This window comes from Sturnira hondurensis, unplaced genomic scaffold (genome assembly GCF_014824575.4).
Source record: "Sturnira hondurensis isolate 20B ecotype Veracruz unplaced genomic scaffold, ASM1482457v3 Scaffold0021555, whole genome shotgun sequence".
NCBI classification, from domain to species: Eukaryota; Metazoa; Chordata; class Mammalia; order Chiroptera; family Phyllostomidae; genus Sturnira; species Sturnira hondurensis.
The window spans coordinates 5,644,868-5,668,579 of NW_028094186.1; the positions used below are offsets into that span (position 1 = coordinate 5,644,868).

Here is a 23,712-nt window from a genome sequence, read left to right on the forward strand (position 1 = left end):
GGTTTCCATTACTGCTCAAATTTCCACTGAAATGTACATCCCATCCCCTTGTGAACGAGCAAACAAATCAATTCCATTCTCCTCACAAACCAATTCAAAATGACACAAAAAATGCTAACCCGAGGCCAGCAAGAGGTAACCCTCAACCATGCCAGAGGACACCTTTCTCTACAGAACATAATGCCCCAGGTTGGAGCTAACAAACTCCAGAAACTCACTGCATTTTTGCCTCCACCCATGGCTTTTTACATCAGGTTGCATTTTGAGCTCAGAACTTCTTGGTGAAAGTCCTTAAAACGGCGTCATAAACTATTTGTAGGCATGGGGGGTGGCAAGGGAAATGCACAACCTTTCTGGGAAGCACTTGACAATTTACCAAAAAGCCTTTTAAAAAAATTAAATATCCATGCCCTTTAACCTATCAAGTCTTCTCCTGGGACTTTAGCCAAGAAAGTAATGCAAAATACAGATTTATACAAGCAAACGCTGCAAGTGTTCACTGCACATGGTAACTATTTAAAAATGGGACTGTGCAGCCCTGGCCGCGTGGCTCAGGTGGTTGGAGCATCACCCCGTACACCAACAGGCTGGAGGTTTGACCCCCGGTCGGGGCATATCCGGGAGGCAACTGATCGATGTTTCTCTCGCTTCCCTGTGTTTCTCTCTTTCTTTCTCCTTTCCTGCCGCTCTAAAATCTTTTTTAAATGGGGTTTTACAGCACAAATTAATGTGGAAAGCAACTGTGCCCACGGGAACGCCGGGTGGGAAAGGCGGGTGTGCACGCGCCCACAAAGTTCAGTTTCACTTCCGGTCGTCACTGCGCGCACCATGCAGGAGGGGCCTTCGTTCTGCTTCCTGCCATCCCTTACGCACTCCCCATACTTTCTACAACTGCCACTTTATAAACCCAAAGGAAACTACGCACTAAGACGAGCCCAAGTCCCCACGACTGCCACGGAATTACAGCAGCCCACCACGCGCCCTCGCAGCCCCACCTTCCGCACCTTCGGGAGCTGGTTTGCATTTGCTCTGTGCTCTTCACTAGGGCTGGCCCGCGCCTTACTGTTGTCAGTCCTGCCTTCATTTAAGCCCTGACTTCCAAAAGTCCCGGTGCCACGGCCACCCTCCTCCCATATGGGGCCGCTCTGCTTCGGCACTCGGCCACCGGACTCGGGGTTCTCCTCTGCATCTTCCAAAGAGAGATATTGTATTAAAATTGAGAACCAAAAATAGTTACACAAATCGATTCCTATCAAGTGACTCCAAAATTACCGGGCCCCTAGTTCTCTATCATCCGGAGAGCAAGTTTCCTTGGGGCAAATTGTACTATCAAATCAATACAGCAGGGAACATAGAGAAAAGATATTGGTAAAATTTGGAAATTTATAAGTAACCTGTTGCCCAGCCTCATCATCAGCTTCCTACAAGCAGTGTTTTGTTTCATTAGATAAACCACTTTTTAACATGAACATTTAGGGGGAAATCTTTCATTTGCACCCCCAAACCAGAAAAAGAAACAGGATGTAAAGCTTTGCTACAGTATAGTAGCCACCAGTTACACATGACTATTCCAAGTTAAATGAAACTTAAATCGTGGCTCCTCCGCCTCACGGAGCCACCCAGCACTCAGCACACCAGGCAGCACGGATACTGGACAGGGCTGCTTTACAGTCACAAAGGCCAGGCTAGCATTGCTCCCTAGGACGACTCAGCAAACGTATGAAGTTGGTGACAGCGTGCCCTGTCACACGGAAAACTACAATGCCAGGAGTAGCACCTGCCACACAGTGTCTGGCAATTAAGTATTGGAATCATTTTAAATAAATGACTCAAGAAAACTGTTAAGACATCACATCTTTCTTCCTTCCTCTGTGTCACAAAATTAAATTCAGTTCAAGTAAAAATAATTCTGTATTTTACCAGAATTGCAGATGCTAGTAATCTAAGTATTTCCATTGGAACAACAGGGTATTTTTCTCTCCATCCAATTTTAGTTATCTTTTTTATTTTATAAAAAAATCTTATTTCTAAAAGGATAAAGTCTCCCCTGACACTCTCTGCCCCTCCAAAACTGGGTCTGGCAGCCTCTCCTGCAGGCCCCAGCACCCTGGGCCCGCAACTCCGCCACACATCGTTGGTGCAGGTCAGGCATTGGTCTCCATCCCTGCCACTCTCCCCCAGAGGCAGGACTATCATCTAGGAAGTAGCCTGCACAGAAAGTGCTCAATAAGCAATTGCTAAATGAATACATAAAAGGACAGCACAATTACTTCTGTGACTTGATTAAAAATAAATATTTGGAAAATCACCAATACAATCATTTTGAAAGCTTATAAATATCAATCATGGACTTACTATTTCTTTTCCCCTGGTTCATCTGAAGCATGGCAATTATTGCGGACTCAATATTATAATTTTCAGCTTCCAGGTTCTGGACTATCAGATTAAAATCCTATCCGAAAAACAAAGAAACACTTGAAAACTCTGGAAACATTTTCCTGCCTCTGCTGCCACAATTTGATCAACAAAATGACGTAATAGTGAGAACTGAGACAAGGTTTCAAGACCTTTTCCATTTAAAAAATGTTGGTTTTCAATAAAGTTGGGCACGTGAATAACTGGTTAATACAAATAAATTCCCTTTATAAAATGCTTTTGCTTGCACAAACATCAGGAAAAAACCCACGTGCTTCCTTGGGCCTTTGAGCAGTACTGGGTAAAGTCTACACACGAGAGAGAAGTGAGCCAACAGCGCCTGTTAAGTTGATCACACAACCCCATGAAACCGCAAACACCACAGGCCCATCCGGGCCATGGGGCACGGGCGCAGCACCACGAAACGAGCAGGTGGGCTGAGCACAGCAACGCTGGTTCAGAGGCCGGGGTCGCTGCGGGGCAGAAATACTAACTGAGCAGCCGGTTGCGCTGCAAACCTTCTGGACAGCGTCTTCCACCTCATCCTGCAGGTTGTCTTCAAAGTCGACCCCCTTTGTCTTGATCTTTTCTCTTTTGTTGGATTCATCTTGATGAAGTATCTGAAACTAAAAGAAATTTTAGGAGTAATCATCGTGAACTCCTGTAAACTATGTTCAAATTCTTCAACTAAGGAAGACACTCTAATCTCAAAAACATTGCAATATATAGGAAAAAGATTCCAGAAACAATCTTAAGAGCTATGACTAGGCTAAACTTCATCCAAGTACTGAGATTTCCAGTCCACAACAGAAGTATTAAAGAGAGCGGCCCAAGATATGGATCAACTGTTCGGTAAGAATGGCATCAGAGCTGTGGCTGGTGTGGCTCAGTGGACTGAACGCTGGTCTGCAAAACAAAGAGTCGCTGGTTCAATTCCCAGTCAGGGCACAGGCCTGAGTTGTGGGCCAAGTCCCCAGTAGGGGGCGCATAAGAGGCAACCACACATGGATGTTTCTCTCCTTCTTTCTCCCTCCCATCCCTTCTGCTAAAAATAAATAAATAAAATCTTTTAAAAAACAAAGCCCACAGATTGTTAAATAAAGGTGAGTGTCCATAAAAACATTGCTGGTTTTAGCTCTGGGCACCCAGCTCTCGACCTGGCTCCTTCGGAACTGAGACTACAGAAGGAGACAGAGGCCTCGCTCACATCCGTCTGGAGATGGGCGGGAGCTTCGGAGTTGTCATTGATCCTCCGAACGCTGTCGTAGTGCTCTCCGTACCGATATGCGATGTGCAACTCCCGCACGTTGCTCTTATCCGTGCCACGAATCTGGAAGCAAGAGAAGGGAGATACCATTGAGGATCTGGATGGCGGCAGCCCCTGGAGAGACCTAGACAGCCCAGGAAGCCCAGTCCAAAGGCTCTACGTGAAATGACTGGGAATGAGCGGGCGCGTCCAGAGCGGTTCTGATCCCTTTCTCCCATCCGTGCATGGAAGCTTCAACATGCTTAGCATGGAAGCACATGGAAGTAAGTCCACATGAAAATGCCCATGCAAAACCTGGGGGAGTTCGGTGAGGTTGAACAGGCGTCAGTCCCAGGGCACTGACGCCTCCCTCCGGGCAGAGGCCCTCCTGAGGGGAGACCCACAGGCGGGTGTAGACTCGTCAGGCCCGAAGCCCCACTCCCTGCGTCACACACGTTTATGTAGCTCACAGGGACACCCACTCCATTTGTACCCAGAAAGGACATGTAGGTTTCAGCGTCTCTATCGTTGTATACACCTGCCTGTTACTAACGCGAGAGTTCTTACCCATGACAGTAGCAACCAAAGCAGTTTCAATTCCTAAATTTCATGAGACGGTTCACTGGGGTGGGGGAAGATGGAGGAGATCCAGAGAATACAGTAGTTCCATTATACAGCAAAGATATTTTATTTTAAAACATATACTTTCAATGTTTAGCAATCCATGAAAGAGAAGCCTATAAAAATGTATTTGAAAAAATTCTAACTATGCAGAATTATTTTCTACAACTACTTACAGAATTGAGAAACAAAAATAAAATTATGTCATCAAAGGCAGGAAAAGCAGGCTATGGTCACTCAGATGACAGAGTAAGCTTCCCTGCAGAATAGGGTCCCTCTGCTGTGCATTCAAACGATTTTGATGGCTTCTGCTTCCAAGTGGTAATTGAACGACACAGAGTTGGGACAGGGAAGAAGGTAACAGCGTCCCCGGCTCCAAGCCCAGCACACTCAGCAACACAGCCCGGAGCACACACACCCCTACTGCTCCCCTCCCTGCGAAGTTCCTCCCCGGCCCACGGAGTGTCTCATTATTTTGCTGTCATTTTGTTAAAAGGACATTACGCCAGACACAAGGGCTATATACTACCATTAAGGTGACATTCTGGAAGGGCCAGACTGTAAGAGCCGAGTCAGATTGGTGACTGCGGCACGGGGATGTGCGGAGGGACAGGGACTGCAACGGGACATGAGGAGACGTTCGGGGGTAATGGGAATACTTTACACATTGACAGCGGCGGTGGTTACATGACTACATTGGCCCCAAAAAATATACACCTGAGAAGGGCTGATTTTCCAATATGTTAGTTGTATCTCTATAAACTCACCTTTATTCTTTTTTAATACATTTTATTGATTCTACCATTACAGTTGTTCTATTCCCCCCTTCATTCCCTTCCCCCCGCACACTCCCTCCCCCACCATTCTCCCCCCTTAGTTTATAACTCAAGTTCTTTAGATTCTATATTTCCCCCACTATTCTCGCCCTCCCCCCTATCTATTTTCTACCTACTCTCTACGCTATTTTCTGTACCTTCTCCCCCCTTCTCCTCCTCCCACTCCCCTGTTGCTAACCCTCCATGTGTTCTTCATTTCTATGGTTCCACTCCTGATCTAGCTGTCCTCTTGGTTTGCTTTTGTTTTAGGTGTGGTTGTTAATAACTGTGAGTTTGCTGTCCTTTCACTGTTCATATTTTTCATCTTCTTTTTCTTATATAAGTCCCTTTAGCATTTCATATAATAAGGGCTTGGTGATGATGAACTCCTTGAACTTGACCTTATCTGAGAAGCACTTTATCTGTCCTTCCATTCTAAATGAAAGTTTTGCTGGATAAAGCAATCTTGGCTGTAGGTCTTTGGATTTCATGACTTGGAATACTTCTTTCCAGCCCCTTCTTGCCTATAAGGTCTCTTTTGAGAAATCCGCTGACAGTCTGATGGGTACTCCTTTGTAGGTGACTGTCCCCTTATCCCTTGCTACTTCTAGGATTCTCTCCTTCATTTTAGTCTTGGCTAATGTAATTATGATGTGCCTTGGTGTGTTCCTTCTTGGGTCCAACTTCTTTGGCACTCTCTGAGCTTCCTGGATTTCCTGGAAGTCTATTTCCTTTGCCAGACTGGGGAAGTTCTCCTTTATTATTTGTTCAAGTAAGTTTTCCACTCGTGGCTGTTTCTTTCCCCCTTCTGGTACCCCTATAATCTGGATGTTGGAACGTTTAAAGATGTCCTGGAGGTTCCTAAGCCTCTCCTCATTTGTCTGAATTCTCATTTCTTCATTCCTTTCTGGTGGGATGTTTCTTTCTTCCTTCTGGTCCATTCCATTGATTTGAGTCCCAGGTTCCTTTCCATCGCTATTGGTTTCCTGGACATCTCCCTTCATTTCAATCAGTTTAGCCTTCATATGTTCCTCTAGTTTGTGACTTTGTTCCTCTAATTTGTGACTATAATCTACCAGTTCTGTGAGCATCCTGATAAAGTGTCTTGAATTGTGCTTCTGAGAGGCTGGCAATTTCTCGGTCGCTTAGAGTTATTGGCTCTGGGACTTTGAGTTCTTCTTGCACCATCTTTTGGGCTGTTCGTGCCTGTTCCATAGCAGGATCAGAACCCTAAAGTGTTCACTAGAACAGGGCAACTAAGTCGATGGGTTGTGACGTTGTATGTGGGGGCGGGGTCAAAGAGGGACTATGGCGTCCTGTCTGCTGCCCGCCGCAGCAGCCCCCACAGGTGCCGCAGCTACTGATGTCACCGGGCCCTCGTGTTTCGTCCTGCTGCATGAGAGTGTGCCACCGCTGTCAGCCCTCGCCCCCTGGGGCCTGCGTGGTCCGTCTCACTGTGCGCGAATGTGCGACCAGGGTCAGTCTGCCCCGCATCCCAACTGGTTCTGGCTGCCTGCGCGCCTGGGTCGGGGGATCTGTCCTACCCGACCCTGCTCGCTGCTGGCTCCGCCCCTCTTACCATCCCCATTGAGCGGTTAGATGTAGTCAGACTTCCGTATAATTCAATTTTCTGTCCTTTGGTTGTGTCTTTGTTTCTCCAAACCTTTGTTGTATTCAAACTTGGTTGTGGGAGAAGGCACAGTGTTTCCACCTATGCCTCCATCTTGGCGGAAGTCCACTCACCTTTATTCTTAATAAGCAAAGGTTACACCGCTTAGTCACACGGGTTAAACAACTTACACAGGAAAATACGGGCCGATGGTGCATGAAAACAGCGAGCAAAAGGCCACCGCTGCCTTTGTCACAGTAATACACAGGGACACACGAGTGTGTGCCTACATATGCAAGGACATGTCCAAGTGTGTGCAGGTGTGTTTGAAGGGTGCATAAACACCCCGTGATACCTATCTTCCCAGTTCCGTATGAATGTCTGTACAGCTCAGAGTGTGTGAGTGACGGGGATACACACTAAATGTTAACAGTAACCATCTCTAGGGAATGTGGCTCTGGGTGAATTTTATTTGCCTGTATTGGCTTTTCTGGATTTTCAAATTTTTCTACAATTCATGTGTTTGACCTTTCTAATTTAAAAAAAAAAACAAGTTAGAAGTGGAGGGGTAGCGGAGGGGGGAGGGCTGACAAATCCCACGCCCCCCCTGCAGGGGTGGGGCTGCAGAGCGCAGGAAGCACTCTGACCATGAGGACGAAGAGCGCGGGGCGGTGGCCCACACACCGTCACCCAGGCTTTGACCTTCCACACAGAATGTTGGGTTTGATGGAGGGAGGTCAGGGCGATTGAGGGTCCCAAAGCGCTTCGCAGCCTGGAAATAAAAGGGAACTACATGGCTCGGCGACGTGTTCTGCCGTCCAACAGCTCACACGTGGCGCCTGCTGTCAAACCTCAGCTGCTGCCCAGAAACCGCGGGGGCCACGCACACGGCTGAGCTGACCAGTGGGACGGAATCTGACATCCTAGGCCGTGAAGTCAGAACACTCTTTTTAGCAACGGTTATTGGGGTAAATTTGGTCCATTTCCCCTCACCTAAAAACACACACATGTATGTGGGACTAGGCATAGTCCAAACTAAACTTCTGTGGCCCTTTGTATTATCACTTAGATATTTTACAGAATTATCAACAGTAGTTCTACATTAGGCTCTCTGCCCCCAAACTACCCAATTAACTGCATGTTGAATAATGTTTCTGGCACCTAAAGGCTTCTGAATTACATATTCCAGACTCCATGTGAACTTGGCACAGAGTAATCCAAGCCACCACAAGCTTCCGGTCTTCGGTCAGGTTCACAGTCCAAGTTGCCCTACATGGCTCAATAGCAGAGGCCACGCCCCACCATTTAGGATGTCCCCAAAGCAACTGAAGAAGAGCTTAAGACAAGCTCTTGACTCGGTGACCTACCTGCCACAACGGGGCATTAAGCTGATGAATCACCACATTCAACTGATGATTTCTTGCAAAGGCCACAATTGCATCATTGCCAGCAAAGGTACCAGGCTTTGCCAAACTGGCCACTGCATGGAAACAGGAGAGAAAACTAAAGTCTTTATAACAGAAAAACCCAAATGCAAGCTCTGGTGCTTATTTAGCCCCAGACAGTGAGAAACAAGGGTGCGCCTCTAAAAAGTCTGCTAGTTCTGGCCGAGTCCAGGGACCCGGATGCTGAACAGCACGCAGACTGCTGCTCAAAAGCACACCAATCGTCCACAAAGAAAGGGTTCACTCACTTACTTCTTCAATACTTATTTGCTGAATGCTTCCTGTGAGCCTACCTCTATAAAAGACCCAGGAAATGTAACGATAAATAGTGATTATAATAGTTCGCATTAATGAATGCATATTACGTGTCCAGCACTGCTTTACTCCTCACGATTAGCACTTTTATTCCTCAAAACGACGCTCTGAGAGGCATTATCATGCACGCCATTTTACGGATGAGGAAACCGAGTTATACGGAGTAATTTATAACTGTGCCTGAGCTAACAGAGCCAGTACACAGCGGAGCTGAGATTACAGCCCAGGCAGCCTGACTCCAAGGGCCTGGCTTCTGGTGACTCTGTTTCACAGCCTGTCCCAGTGTGCCCTTGAGAAGGTCACAGTCAGTGGGAGGCAAACCAGAAGACGGGTACTGCTGCTGTGTAAGGGCTACAGGAAGGGGATGCAGGTAAAGAACGTGGCCTTGCCCAAAGAAAGGTCTGACCTCTGCCCCAGGGAGATAACCTCTAAACCCTTCAAGTTTCCCAAGTGACAGGAAGGTCTGTGCTAGTCACAGTGGGCTCTTCAACTCTGACCATGTGACATCAGCCGGAAGTGAGAACTGGGGAACGAGGCAATCAATCAGTAATGCCCCCGTGACGAAACGGGACACCGAGTTCGGGGGAGCTTCAGGGCTGACAACTCTGCATCACACACACATGCCAGGAGGGTAATGCATCCCCAGGACAACAGAAGCTTCCAGACTCTGCCCTTTGACTACTTTTGACTTATAGCCTCACCATGCAATAAACTGTAACTGTGAGTATAAGGGCCTTCAGTAAATTCTCTGAGTCCTTATAGCAAATTATCGAACCTGAGAGTGGTTTCCGGAACCCCCACGCCTGCAAACCCAGATCAGGGTCGTAAGCCACTGAGGCAGGAGCTGGGGGGGCGGGGGCAGGTGTTACCAGAGACTCAGCTTAGACGGCTAGGCTGATTCCCCAGTGACAAGTGGAAGATAGAGACACAGAAGAGAAATGATGTTCCAGGCAGAGAGGAGAGATGGAGGGAGGGGAGGGGCGGCAGCACACCTGAGTCCGCGGAAACTCAGAATGCTAAGAGAGCAGGGTGGGAGACGAGGAAAGAGAAATAAGAAAATCACGGCTCTCAAAGGTCTCAAGAGGCTGGACTTTACCCTGCAGTCAAGGGGTTGTGGGCAGGGGAAAGGTGGACTAGACGTGCATCTAGGTCACTACACTGCTGCAAAAAGCAAACTGAACAGGTCAACGGGCAAGGAGACCAGTCAAAAGAGCACTGAAGAAATCTAGGCAAACATCCACAGGACCGCAGAGGCCTGACCTCCTGAGGTGCTAAGAGGAGAGGAAAAAATACTGAGGTGGACATGACGAGACTCGCTGAATGACCGGGCATGGGGAGGAACAGAGAGGAGGCATTAAGAACATTCAGGATTCTAATCTGTATATCTACACACTTGGGGAAAAGACTGCCAATTCTCCAAAGCCATCATCTAAAGGGAAATAATCCTAAAAGATACAGAAAGATGAGAGGGCAACCAAGTCCTGAAAAGTTAAGTGAGCCTCTCATTTATTCAGCCAACAAGTATCTTCCGAGAGCCTCCCATGGGCCAGGCGTCACCATGCCGGGAAGAGACACAGCCCCGCCCTCAAGACTCTCAGCGTGGCAAGGCAGGCGGACATTCGAGACCCAAAACTCTGATATGAGTGACAACGCAGTAAGTCTGGTCTTCAAGTGACACGCACACAGAACGTGCAGACTTCTAAGTTTCCTTCCACATCGCTACAGCAGTCAGAGCCACCTTTCACTCTAAGGCTCAAATTCTTTACGAAGCACCAAACAGCAATCAGGGATGCACTGTGACATTTCAAGAAAATGTTTTCCCACTGACATCTAAAGTGACTCACCCTGGACACAAGTTCCTTGCCCTATCTCACCCCAAAATCTACCAATGACCTTCACTGAAGATGTTTAAAGTGGAATTTCAAGTCACAAACTAAAAACTCGCTTTTTAAAAAAAGATTTTATTTATTTATCTTTAGAGGAGAAGGGAAGGAGAGAGGGAGAGAAATAGCAATGTGTGGTTGCCTCTCGTGCATCCCTTGCTGGGAACCCAGGCATGTGCCCTAACCGGGAATCGAACTGCGATCCTTTGGTTCGCAGGCCCGAGCTCAATCCACTGAGCCACGCCAGCCAGGGCTAACCACTCTCCTCATCCAAACTACTTTAATTGGATCAATGACACAATTCACTTTCTGCAGCTAAACTCCAAAACTTGCCCCACAGACCCACGTTTAATCCGTGGGCTGCTGGCCACCTGGTAAGCCGTGTCTGTGCGCCAGACCAAACGCATACAGGGAGCAGGACCATCAGCTCGGTGATGGGCAGCGACAACTCACGGGGCGTCTGGCTGCTGCATCCCCTTTGCTGCTGGTGCCCATCGAATGAGTCCATCCCCTGTGAGCTACCATCACTGACAGCTGCCCCCTCCCCTGCTAACAGCGCAGCTCCCTAGCCACTCCCCAGATGGAACCTACACAGTCACCTTTGTCCCCTTCTCCCTTCCCTCTACCTCCAGTGAGCCCTGTCAATCCAACTGCCAGCTGTGTCCTGATCTGGACCCCTTTCCTCACCCCCAGCAGCTGCCTCTTTCATCTGGCCAGTGTGGAGGGCACCCCAACTCCTCTGCCTCCCCATTCCTTCCGGACATGGTCCCCAGAGTAGAGCTCTGAGCACAGGAAATACTCTCTTCCCTGGTGAGACACAGATAAGACTGTGAATCCTATGATGAAAACGCCACTGTAAAACAAATATATCAGCACCTGGCATAGTACATCCTCAGTAAGTACCTGTCAAATTAAAGTTTAAAAGCTCAGATGCATTTTCTTACTAGATTTGTGCCTAATACGGAATTAATTAAAATCACTAAAAGATGTGCCCCAAATAGAACAGGATGTGTCTGGATTTTTGGTGAGAAATTAAAATAACTTTATTGATTTTTCTGATTGTAGAAGTAATACATGATCATTTAAAATCAGGAAATGGCACAGCCCTGGCCACGTAGCTTGGGTGACTAGAGCACCGTCCTGATACAGCAAGGCTGTGGGTTCGATCCCCGGTCAGGGCGCGTACAAGAATCAGCCAATGAATGCAAAAATAAGTAGAAAAACAAATTGATCTCTCTCTCTGCTCCCCTCTCCGTCTCCCTCCCTCCCCTCCTATAATAAAAAAACAAACATTTAAAAAGTTTAAGAAATGAAATCAGAAGAATCTACAGACACTAATTGAAAATACACACAGGCCCATCATCCCCAGATGGCTAACAGTTAAGCACTAATTTTAGTTATCTCGTTCAATTTAATCTCCCCCAAAGGAGCCGAGAATAGGTGCTACTATTATCTCCCCTTCAGAGGGGTTTAAAGAGTAAGTGGTTTCTGAAAAGAACTGGAGTCAAGGATAAACAACCATAAAATGTCTGTGTCCTCCCGGAGTTTCTCTAGTGTATCTACCTTAAAAAACAGGACCAATCTACGCCTACTCCTTTATAGCCTGCTTCCCCCACGTCACTTCACAGCATCATTTTTATTAAGGGCATTCACATGAAACCCACTGAATCCCAACTGCCTAGCATGCCGCCTGTTACAGAGCAGACAAGACTTTGTCCAATACATGCCGTCCCCTACGTAACCAAATCTCTGGCTGGGAGCGGGGAGGCTGACGGATTTAGTTACCCAAGGTGTTCCTCCTGGGGGACCCAGCGTCCCACGGCAAACCTACCGTGTTTCTCGAAGGGAATGTCGTCTTCTACGAAGGGTTCGAAATCCTCCCGCTGCTTTACCATGTAGTCCACTGTCTCCTGTCGGTGCTTGAGGTGATTTCGTGAGTGTCCCTCCAGCTGGTCGCCAAGGGCTCTGAACAGGCAATTGCTATCAAAACAAAAACGCTGGTCAAAACCTTTAAAAAATTAATTGAGCTCATCTAAACCAACAATGTCTCACGCTTGGCCACCCGTAGAAATCGTTCATACACAGGAAAGAGGCAGCCTCAACGAACACCCCCTGATCCTTCCCAGACTTCAGGGGAGAGCACCAGGGCAGGTGTCCAACAACATTACCTGCGCAACAAGTGACAAACCAGGGTGCTTTCCCCACTTAGCGGCGGCTGACGAAGGAAAGTCGTTAAACATTCCTGGGCCTCAGCTGCTTTGACAGGTGAGGCCGGTGATACACGCACGGCCTGAACACAGGGTCCGGACACTGCAGGCCACTTCACAAGGGCTCTGACTCCCAGACGCTCTTCCAAGTGGCAAATCGTGTCTACTGCCTCTTTCCTGAAACGGGTTTCACTACAGCTGCCCAGCTAACTCATCGGTCACCCAGCAGACAGCAGCCACAAGATGACCCTCTGGCAAGCTCCCGATACAAGCAACTGAACTCGGCACCCTGCTTTGGCCCTAAGAACACCGGGGCACTCGGATGAGGCGTGGTTACACTGGCCGTGGCACTGTCCTGCCTCCCAGGTCCTCCCCTGTCACCCAGGGGCCACAGGGCTGCTGCTACTCCTGCCAAGTGAAAACTTGAAACACAAACAACTTGATTGTCATTTTGTCTGGTTTCCAAAATTAAAATGCTGCTAATTAAGCTTTAAGAGTTATCATCACTTTCAAACCCCCAGAAGACTTCTACCATAAAATTCCGAAGTATATCAGACACAGAGCTAAGAGACACAGAGCTTGAAAAAGACACACACAACCCAGTCTCCTTAGAGCTACGCAAACAAGCCGTTCTGAAGCCCAACAGTTGCCCCATTTCACACCAAACTGTTCCCTCTTCCACATGAAAACCCATGAGACTCTAATTCCAAAATATAAATGTATCAGTCCTTCCAGAAGGACGTCAGACGTAAATGCACAGGAGGAAGAGTAGTTTCGTTTTTTCATTTTCAACTCAGAAAAACAAATTTTCAATAGAAAGTTGAAAATTTTTATTTCAACTTTCAATCTATTTTTATAGAGGCAGGAATCTCTTCAAACATATAAGGATTTATACTATTTTTTTGCAAGGGGGGAGGAAAAATGTAGAGATTCTATAAACTAGGAACCAAGAAGCTGTGCATCGATCGGAGGCAAGGCTCTGGAAGAGGCTAGAACACCGTGTGCTACAGCAGACTGAGGTATCTGCTGCTAAATCTAACAGGCAGTCTTTTCTCAGCCACAGAGAAAAAGATAATGACTGAAGCATTCCAAAGTTAAGCTTTCCCCTCAAACTTTCCTTAAACCTGCAAGCATCCGCCGCCACCACACCTATTCCATAATCCAGCGTAAGGGGTGTAGTTAGCCCACAATTACGTCTTTATTTATTTTTACATTTAATGTATGAAAAGTCATGGTATTCTACAGAAAGTAACATGCTTTCTAAGAAATCTTAGTAACACGGGCAAATGTTCCCCATTTAAGCCAAAAAAAGCAGGTATAAAACCACACCACGTGAGCTCAGACACGTTCACTTGCACACCGCACACAGACGTACACGAAGCAAGAACACCGAAACCATGTCCTAACACCTCTCCCCATGTGCCGGGGACTGCTGTGCACACTCCACATGGCGTCAGTGTGCTCAGCCCTCACAACTCAGAACCAGGCACTAGTACTATCCCACCAGACAACTCGCTCAAGGCCACGTAACCAGGAGGTGGTGGACCCAGGACACAAACCCAGGCACCAAAATGTCAGCTGTAGTTACTCCAAGGTAGTAGAATTAGAAGTAAAGGTTGAGGACTTCCGGCCAAGATGGAGGCATAGGTGGAAACACTGTGGCCCCTCCCACAACTAAATTTAAAGATAGCAAAGTTTTAGAAACAAAAACACAGCCAAAACAGTGAAAACTGACCTGAGCATCCTGATCACCAGGATCCAACTGGAGCATCAGGATCATCCTGATCCCAACTCAGGAAGTTGGACAACAATGAACCACTCAGCCAGACCAGTAAGAGGGGCAGAGGCATCGGCGGAGCGGGGTCAGGCTGGAAAGATCTTTTGGTCCAACCGACCCAAGAGCGGAGGGGGAGGTGGTTGGTGGATCGCAGGCGTGGGGTGGCGACGGGAGGACCCAGTGAGGGTGCAGGGCAGGTGGCTGACTGTGGTCACACATTCGCGTGCAGATAAACCAAACGAAGGAGCGAACAGTGAGACAGACCCGGCAGGCTAGGGCCTCAGCGACGGGAATAAGAGCCTAAAAGCACCAACTGGACTTTCTCAGAGTCGAGGTTCCGGGAGAGGCTCCCAGGCCGACAGAGTTCGTTGGAGAGACCCACAGGGTCCTGAAGAGTACACAGGCCCACACACCCGGGAACCAGCACCGGAGGAGACCAATTTGCTTGTGAGAAGCAGCAGAAGGGACAGAAATCTGAGAGAGCAGAGCAAAGCGCCATTTTCCTTCCCCTCTCTGACCCCGCCCCCATGTACAGCATCACACCCCCCTGGTGAACACCTAAGGCTCCGCCCCTCAGACATAACAGGTGCAAACAGACCTAACATTATGACTCAAGAACAGCTCAAAGCCCCAGAGCCTATAATTCTAAGTGACCAAGAAATAGCCAGCCTTTCAGATGCACAGTTCAAAACACTGGTGATCAGGATGCTCACAGAATTGGTTGATTTTATCCACAAATTAGAGGAACATATGGAGGCTAAACTGATTGAAATGAAGGGAAATGCACAGGAAACCAATAGTGATGGAAAGGAAACTGGGACTCAAATCAAGGGAGAGGACCAGAAGGAAGAAAAAAATGACCAAACAGAAAAGAATGAAGAAATAAGAATTCAAAAAAGTGAGGAGAGGCTTAGGAACCTCCAGGACATCTTTAAACGTTCTAACATCAAAATTATAGGGGTACCAGAAGGGGAAGAGGAAGAGCAACAAGTGGAAAACTTATCTGAACAAATAATAAAGGAGAACTTCCCCAGTCTGGCAAAGGAAATAGACTTCCAGGAAATCCAGGAAGCTCAGAGAGTCCCAAAGAAGTTGGACCCAAGAAGGGTGTGCAGGGTGGAGGGGAGTGAAGGGGGGGAATGGGACAACTGTAATGGCATAATCAATAAAATATATTTTTTTAAAAAAGAAGTAAAGGTTGACATATATATTGTTTTAATACTTTTCTATTATTTACCAAACTTTCCTGAGCTCATTAAAAATCACTGAAATGAAAAATCGAGAGACAAATCACCCCCTTTTCTGACAGGGGCCAACAGAGCAATCACCGCCCGAAGGAGCTCCGGGGTACCCCGCTGTTTCCTGAGGCCACGCCCTCACCCATCACACACCACAGGGCTCCTCAACCCCCAGGCTACTGACATTTGGGGGTAATTCTTGTTGGGGGCGTCCTGTTAACTGTGCCATGTTCGGGAGCATCTTCGTGCTCTGCCAACTAGATACCAGTAGCACCACCACCACCTCCCTCCCCGCCAGCTGTGACAACAACCAAAAATGTCCCCAGACATTGCCCAACGTCCCCCAGGGGAGCAGAGTCACCCCCCCTTGAGAACTACAGCGCTACTGGGACGTATGTAAAGGCCTTGCATTTGCATCCCCCAAAACAACCAAATGCACGGCAGCAGGTAAGGGTTTTCTGGGCTCCATCATTTGGTATGAGCCACTACTGTTAGGAAAACTCCTGGGTTCCTGGGCTGCAGTAATCCCAGTCCGCACGCACAAAAGGGCGGGGGTGGGGGCGTGCAGGCAGGATCTGTTCTATTCTTTGAGGTCAGTCTACAGCTGGAGGGCTGGGTACCATTCTGGTTACTGCATTGTAGGAGAGAAGTGTTCAGATGAAATGATAGGAATTTTTTTAAAGATTTTATTTATTTTTTTAGAGAGAGGGGAAGAGAGGGAGAGAAACACTGACTGGTTACCTCGCACACGCACCCCCAACCAGGGACCTGGCCCGCAACCCAGGTATGTGCTGTGGCCTGGAACTGAACTGGGAATCATTCAGCTCACAGGCTGGCGCTCGACCCACTCGACACTCCAGCCAGGGCGAAACGATACGGTTTACACTGCCTACCCGACGAACACAAAGGACTGCTGACGTTCAGATGGAAGGTATGTTACACTCGTACAATAATATAAAACTGGAGCGCCAGAGCTACAGAGACACGGTTTTAGTGAATAAAAGGAAGCTTACAGCTCTATGGGCACAAACTGCACAGACTCCGAATCCTGTACACTTCTCCCTGAAGAACCCCGTCCCTCTGCACGGGACAGTGTGGCAGCCACAGCCACGCGTGACTGCTCAGCACGCGACATGTGCTTAATCCAAACTGAGGCGTGCTGTGGGGGTAGAGTGCTGGATTTTGAATAGTATTTTTTAAATGTAAATTTCACATTAAAAATTTTTATATTGATTATATGTTGAAATACTTTATAGAGTGGCTTAAAACACATATTAAAATAGTTTCACCTGTTTCCTTGTAGTTTTTTAACGTGGCTACTGGAAAAACTTTAAATCACACACACGGCTTCCACTGAATTTGTTGGGCAGCACTGCTCTCCCTCACTGGTTCTCAAAGTGTGGTCCCCGCAACACTGGCATCACCCGGGAACCTGTCTGAAATGAAAACTCCGGAGCCACCCCAGGCCTACTGAATCAGACTGGGGCTGGGGCCCAGGAATCGAGTCACGCCAAGCGTTTCAGCCAGCCCTCCAGGTAACTCTGCTGCGTGCTGTCTGAGAAACACTAGCCTAAAATTCTAAACTCTAATAAATCAGTGGTTTTCAATGATGGCTGCACATAAAAATCACCTCTGGACCTTTTAGAAAATGATCAATAAGCAGGCTGCACTGCCTGAGACGCTGGTGTGGCCAATCTGGGGGAGAGCCCGGCACTGCATCGCTCCCAAAGGTCCCCGGGTGACTCTACGGCGTCACCAGGGTTGAAAACCACCATGCTAGACAGAGATGGGGCTGCTGTGCGGACGATACAGGTAACTAACAGGCAAGATGGTGTGTGAGTGCCCGTCCATCACCGAGACAGAAACAACATAAAAAATAAGACAACGTGTTTTGAGACAGAGCTAAATGGCTAAAAGCAGTGATTCTTTAACGTTTTAATTCTGGAACACTCTCATTACTTATGTAACTTGGGGTACATGGAGTAACTACAACTGGATACGGTTCACAGGATGCTGATGTTGCTTGTACTGCCTAATGCAACTAGAGATGCTTTTCACATATAGCCAATGACGACTTAAGGACAACATCAAGGTTAAAATATTTCTTTCTTGTTTTGAAATTGAATCCAATTTACGTGGGTGCACTTTCCAGACAACATAACAAACAGGAAAATGACCCATGATGCATTACAAAACCCTATAAATAGCTCCCTGGTTAATCTTTGCAAAACTGACTCAACTCATGGAAACACCAGACTCAGGGGACACCGGCTAATTTCTCCCCAAACACCCGGAGGCTCCAGAGTGCGAGAAGGGCTGTACCACCCGCAATGGGTACGCTCGCATGGCAAGACGCTCTCTCAGGCCTCTCCACATTGTAATCAGACCAGAGTGGAAAGACGGAAGAGTGACAACTGTCAATTATTTTTTTATATTACCGTAACTTTATACCTCCCAAAGAGTGCTCAATAAATATTAATAAAAGAACATGCTGACGCCTGCCGGCCCACCACATACACAGGAGACGCCCTCGGTGGCAGTGACCCAGCCTACCACCACACAGCCGAGAGTGCCGAGGCACTAAGGGGGGGCTGAGCCACAGTCCACCTCATGGGAACCTCGGGGAGAGTGGGTTAGCTTCGTGGAGCCCGCACAGGAGGCATTATCATTTTACCTACCACTGTCCAAAGAACAAAGGCCTCGGAAGTGAGAAACACGAGCACTCCAGTCAAGCTGACCTCTGGCCTCTACGGCCTCATTGCTCCCGACTTCTAACACGCACCCTACATGATGTCATCCTAAAAACGTGTAGGCCTCTTAAAAATAATGTCCTCTGGTGCCTTCACATGTCACCCCCCACCCTGGAACGTCCTCCCAGCGTGCTCCTAGTGGTCCCCGAGACCCGGCCTGCACAGGACCACCTCTGAGAGGCACTGAGCACAGTGTGCGTCCGAGGAGAACCTGCTGAATGAACGAGAAGGCCGCGCTGACCACTTCAAGGAGCATCAGCCATGTCCTCCTCAACAGCACTGCTATAATCCACCACTGCTGAGAATGTATCAGACTTTATTTACATACGTAATACATTCTCAAAGTGCGGCAAGGTCTGGGGGTCAGGCACCTCTGAGCCCATCAGGGCATCCACCAAATTCAACACTGAGATGTTGCTTCTCTCTGTCACACTCACTCTCCCACAAGTGTGCAGCACTCTCTGGAAGCTACCTCATGCACAGGCCATCGCTCTAAGCCAACGCAATGTGTTTGTGTAATCTTGTTTTAAATGTTCCTCCCTTTCTGATACAGCAAATATTCCTAGCTATAACCCACATACACAAAAGCTCTTTGGGGTCCCCAGTATTTTAAGAGTGTAAAGGGGTCCTAAGACCAAAATGTTTGAGACCCCCTGTTACATTTCTGACTACACTAGGAACTCTGTATCTTAGTCTTCAGTGTGGTCCCAGCTCCTTGCTTCCCCAACGCTTGCTCAGCTAACTGCAGAAGAGTGCTCTTGGTGCAGTGGGCGGGGAGGTGCCACCCCCACCCCCGGTCTCCCAGCGCATCAGGAAAGCTCCCTCAAGATCCTGCAACTTCCTGTGGTGTGATTCCTGCTCCTAAGCAGCCTTCTGTTGAGTATTTCCATTTCCTGGGCACCCTAATGCTGAGAATACCATACCCAGTACAGCAGACACAAACATCCAATCCTGGGCAAGGAACAGCCCCACCTTAATCCCACTACAAAATACTCAACTAGTGCTTTGATGTACATAGCAGTGTCTTGTGCTTTTGAGTTTGCTTAAAATAAGGCCCTGAATAGTTAATAAACTTTTTATCTGAACAAAATCAAAGTACTACATGAAAAGCAAGACCCAACAAAGCAAAGACTGCTGGGACTTCACTAAGCAAATGCCCCTTTGAGAGGCCCTGGTGAGGGTCTAGCTGGCCTCCCGCTATAATATTTCTATCATTCATTCATTCATTCATTCAACAAAAATGCACCGAATGCCTCTACGTACGTACTGGGCTATGCTAGGTGGTGGTGAATAAAATACAACCAAACTCCAAACCCAGTTAGTCTACAGCACCGAGCATGTGTAGGAAAGTAGGGGAAGGGAATTCTGCGCCAGTGCCTAACGGTCTTGATCAATACCTGTCTTCCTCCCTCCGCCCCTACCCTCCTCCTTCCATCCAGGCTCCTGTTTCCACATCCCCTTTCCTTAATCCGTTTTTCCTTCCTTTCTCCCACTCTCCCCCCGCCCATTTATTCATCCCTATAAAGGCTGGACCTAGATTCCATTCCAAACCGCAAGGAAGCTTGGGTAAGTACTTTTGCTTACTGAGAAACTGAGGCCCATGAAAATAAACAGAGAAGTTGCCTTCAGCCAAAAACAGGCCCTCACAGACCTAATTTCCCAAAAGGGGGTAAGGAGACCCCTTATAGTAAGGGTTCCCAGGAGGCGAACTGTTATACCAAGAGAAGCCCACGCCTCTATGACCGTCATTCTGTCCGCTCTACTTGCCGTCCCGCTCTTCAAGGGACTGGCTGCATCTCATGCCTGCAGGACTCAGCTTAAATGTCACCTTTCAAAGAGGCCTTCCTGCACACCGATCTAAAGAACACTTGCTCCGGTTTTCTTTCTCCGCACCTCTTCAGCTTCCTCACGGCCCTCGCCATTAACCTTTGGAGGGGGGAAGGGGAACGTGAGATTACTCGAGCGTCCCCGGGGAGGGGCCTCGCCGTCTCTCCAGCCGCTGGACCCCCTGTCCTGGGGCGCGGCTGGCTCGCGGGTGGCTCTCGGAGCCGCCGAAATGAGAGGGCGGACGAGGATGGGCGATGGTCGCCCAGCCCGGAGCGTCGCCCAGCGCATCCCCCGGCGCCGCCCCCCGCTCTCCCGGGCCCGCCTCACCCGTCCCCCGGCACCTCCCGCAGCTTCAGCCCCAGGGCCTGCAGCTGGTTGGCGAAGCTCACGAACTCCTCTTCGCAGCCGCCGCCGCCGCCGCCAGACTCAGGCCGGTTCCGCCGCTCCTTGGCCAGGGCCCGGCGGGCCGCCCGCTCGTCCCGCTTGCGCTCGGCCTCGGCTTTCCGGCCGCCGCTGCCCGGCCGGCTCTTCGCCGCCTGCTTTCGGGACATGGCCTTGGCCCCGCGGCCCGCAGCAGCGGGAGGAAAAGCCGCAGGACCGCGGGGCGGCCACTCTGGTCCACAGAAAGGGAAGCGCAGCGGCCGAAGAGCCCAGCGACGGCGACGCGATCACCACGGTTGCGCCGACCCCAGGCGCTCCGGTCACGTGGCAGAACCCCGCCCCCTCCGCGGGGCTTGATGATCATAGAGATATCGCCTGGGCGGGCTAGAGAGGCACACATCTTTGTTGCCTCTGCTCTTCCCCCTAGCGGTGGGTAGTACTCCAAATGAGGAGCCGGGGCGTCCAGGGAGCACAGCGTGGGAAAAAGATACAGACTGGTCAGAGTGGGATGAGAGTTGCGGCAAAAGCGAGGAAAGAATGGAAACTAAAAAATTTAACTCTAGCTGTGAGCCTACATTTAGGAGAGACGCTTTCATATTGTTTAATTATCCCAAGTTTCAGGAATCTGAGGGGTTAACTAGGTTCAGGAAGATCACACAGCTCAGACGCGCAGAGCTTTGCCCTGGTTTCAAAGGTGTACACTTCGTTTATTTACCCTGCCCTTCTCGGCCTCTCTACTTTCCCTCATAATTCAAGGGAGATGGAGCCTTGGTCCAAAACTACTGGCTCCTCTGGTCACCTTGATTCCGCCCAGGGTGAACAACCTCGGTTTGTCTGGACTGAGGGTCTTCCTGGGACGCAGGCGTAGCAGGTTAGTCGGTTACCTATTCCACACTCACCTGCTCTGGAAGCTGATTCCAGCAGTAATGGCCTCTACTCCCTCATCCCAGCTTCTCTTTCTTAACTGTCTCTTCCCATCGTGATGCCACTGTCCCCTCCTCTTGGCCATCTAAGCAATCTTCGTCGCCATCTCTGGCAATGTTCCTGATGTCTGCCCTTAACGATCTCATTTTCTCATTCCACTTATATGCTGCTCTTTGGCAAAAGCCTGCACGTCCTCAGTTTTGATTAGCATTTGTATTTATTTTTGATGTGTAAATAACTCCCATTTCAGGCCCCGTGCTAGGTGCCAGGTGTAACACAACCAAAGAGACATGGCGGTTGTCCTCTGGAAGCCCACATTCTAATGGGACCTAGAGCCAAGGGCAAGGCAATCACAATTCTACTCAACAAATACTATTAAGGAGGAGCTACAGGGTGCTGTAAAGAAAAATGCAGAAAGCCTTCCCAGAAGGGCTGAGTTCTAAGCTGAAGCTTAAAGGATGAGTAGGACTTGGCCAAGCTAAGAAATTTCTGAGCAAAGGGCCTTGCGTCTCCAACACCGGAGCTCAGTTCAAAGGAACTGGAGGAAGTGCAGTCCAACAGGGCACAGGGCTTGGACGGTGAGGCAGGAAGTGGAAGAAAGGCTCAGCACTGGACAGTCTCCCAGCGTGTACGGACGGGTTTTACCCCAAGTCCTCAGCTCCATGGGGAGTCCTTGAAGGGTTTTAACCAGGGAACTGACATGATCAGGTTTATGTATAGAAATGTCTTTGGCTGTAGAGCGGAGAAGAGGTTAAAAGTGGGGTGCCGGTTAGGAGGCTGCCCTCAGTGTCCAAAGGGACTGGGATGGAGGGGAAGAGAAGTAGATTGGAACGGTAGATTCACGCATTACGAAACGGGGTCGGACTGAATTGTTGTGGGAAGTTTTACACGCTGCGCTGAAGTTCCTGTGACTCTTTCTCTGCGGATCCTGCTTTGATTCTCAGGAAGAAGAGCAAGGGTTGTGCCCGGCTCTGACTTCTCTTGCACAGACATTCCGAGGTCTGCACTGACCCCTCTACTTGGATTTAGTAAAGTTGGGAGGCAGCGCTGGGAGTGGAAAACCCTTGCACAGGATGGCAGCGGCCCCGAGTCTGGTCCAGGTCTGTGACTGACTGACTCTATGATCTTGGGTTAGTTGTTTAATCTCCCTAGTTTCCCTTCCCTCACCCGTCAAATGGGAACAATAACAATGAAGGCCGAATCCAGTAGTAAAGATAATAATGATAAACTTCTATGGTGCTTACTATGTACCAGGTACTATTCTCATTGCTTTCCAAACACTATCTTGTTCATCATTACAGCAACCCAGTGAAACATGTATTGTTTTTAATTTCTTCTTCATAGAAGAGAAAACTGAGGCACAGAGAGGTTAGGTAACTTTCCCAAAGTCACACAGCTAAGAGGGAACAGAACCAGGATTTGAAGCCAAGCCATCTGGCTCCAGAGTATATGCTCTTGACCACCGAGTTATACTACACACGTACTTGGTTATAAACTGTAAAGAACTCTACATCATACATGAATTTGTTTCATTGTTAACTCTTATATGCCTCCCATATCTGTCACTGATAGGGCCTTTCTACCATCCCTATTGTCCCCTATCGCTCTCACCTGATTTCCTATTTAACTTCCTCTGTGTTAGATCAGATCATGAAGATTTTAGAGCCTGGTAGGCCTGCGTTTCCAACCTTTGGCCTTACATGAGTTATTTAACTTCAGAACCTCAGTTTTCGATTCCGCAAAATGCCTACGGTGACATAAGATGGGGTGGGAGATTTGTAAAGATTAAATAAAAATGCAAAGGCCCCGGGCCCTAGTAACTAGCAGCTTAATGAAGCTCTTTGCATCATCTCGCAGGTTGTGGAAGGTTCAGGAGCTCAGGGGTCAACGCGGCCACTGCAGACTTTAGAAACCGGGGGAGAAGGGTTTGTCACCACGGACTGGAAACGCCGAACACGTGAAAGTCGTGACAGAAAAGCTTGCCCTTCTTGGAGACATCTGTCCTTGCATAAGCCCTCAGCCTGCCAGCCCATGCCTGGAATTTCGAATGAGCAGGCTTCTCCCAGCTGGGGGGCGTGTGTTAGAACACGTCTCCCTCTGTGTGCCATGAATACTGCCTATAAATCAAATCTAAAGGCCAGAGCAGAGGAGTTCTTGTGAATTAGCAGGGTGCTTTACCAAATTCACCAGAGGTCATTTTAAAAAATCATCAAAACTCATTGTATGGCATTTAGCACAAATCAGTTTAAAAAATGTTAC

At 48.6% G+C, this 23,712-nt stretch overlaps 1 protein-coding gene across 3 annotated transcripts in view; it reads right to left on the reverse strand.

The window, feature by feature from the left end:
* The window catches only part of OTUD3 (OTU deubiquitinase 3), a 37,107-nt gene extending 16,267 nt beyond the window's left edge, over positions 1-20,840 (reverse strand). For 2 of the 3 annotated variants that reach the window (XM_037032790.1, XM_037032789.1), the window contains exons 1-7: positions 20,476-20,840; positions 12,181-12,329; positions 8,074-8,186; positions 3,623-3,745; positions 2,910-3,041; positions 2,356-2,452; positions 1,005-1,189 (exon numbers count right to left, since the gene is read on the reverse strand). In XM_037032790.1, coding sequence (XP_036888685.1) covers positions 1,005-1,189; positions 2,356-2,452; positions 2,910-3,041; positions 3,623-3,745; positions 8,074-8,186; positions 12,181-12,329; positions 20,476-20,699 — 1,023 coding nt within the window. In that variant the 5' untranslated portion in view covers positions 20,700-20,840. The remainder of the gene's footprint in view (positions 1-1,004; positions 1,190-2,355; positions 2,453-2,909; positions 3,042-3,622; positions 3,746-8,073; positions 8,187-12,180; positions 12,330-20,475) is intronic. The other variant, XM_037032791.1, reaches the window with a different exon arrangement.
* Between the last annotated feature and the right edge of the window lie 2,872 nt (positions 20,841-23,712).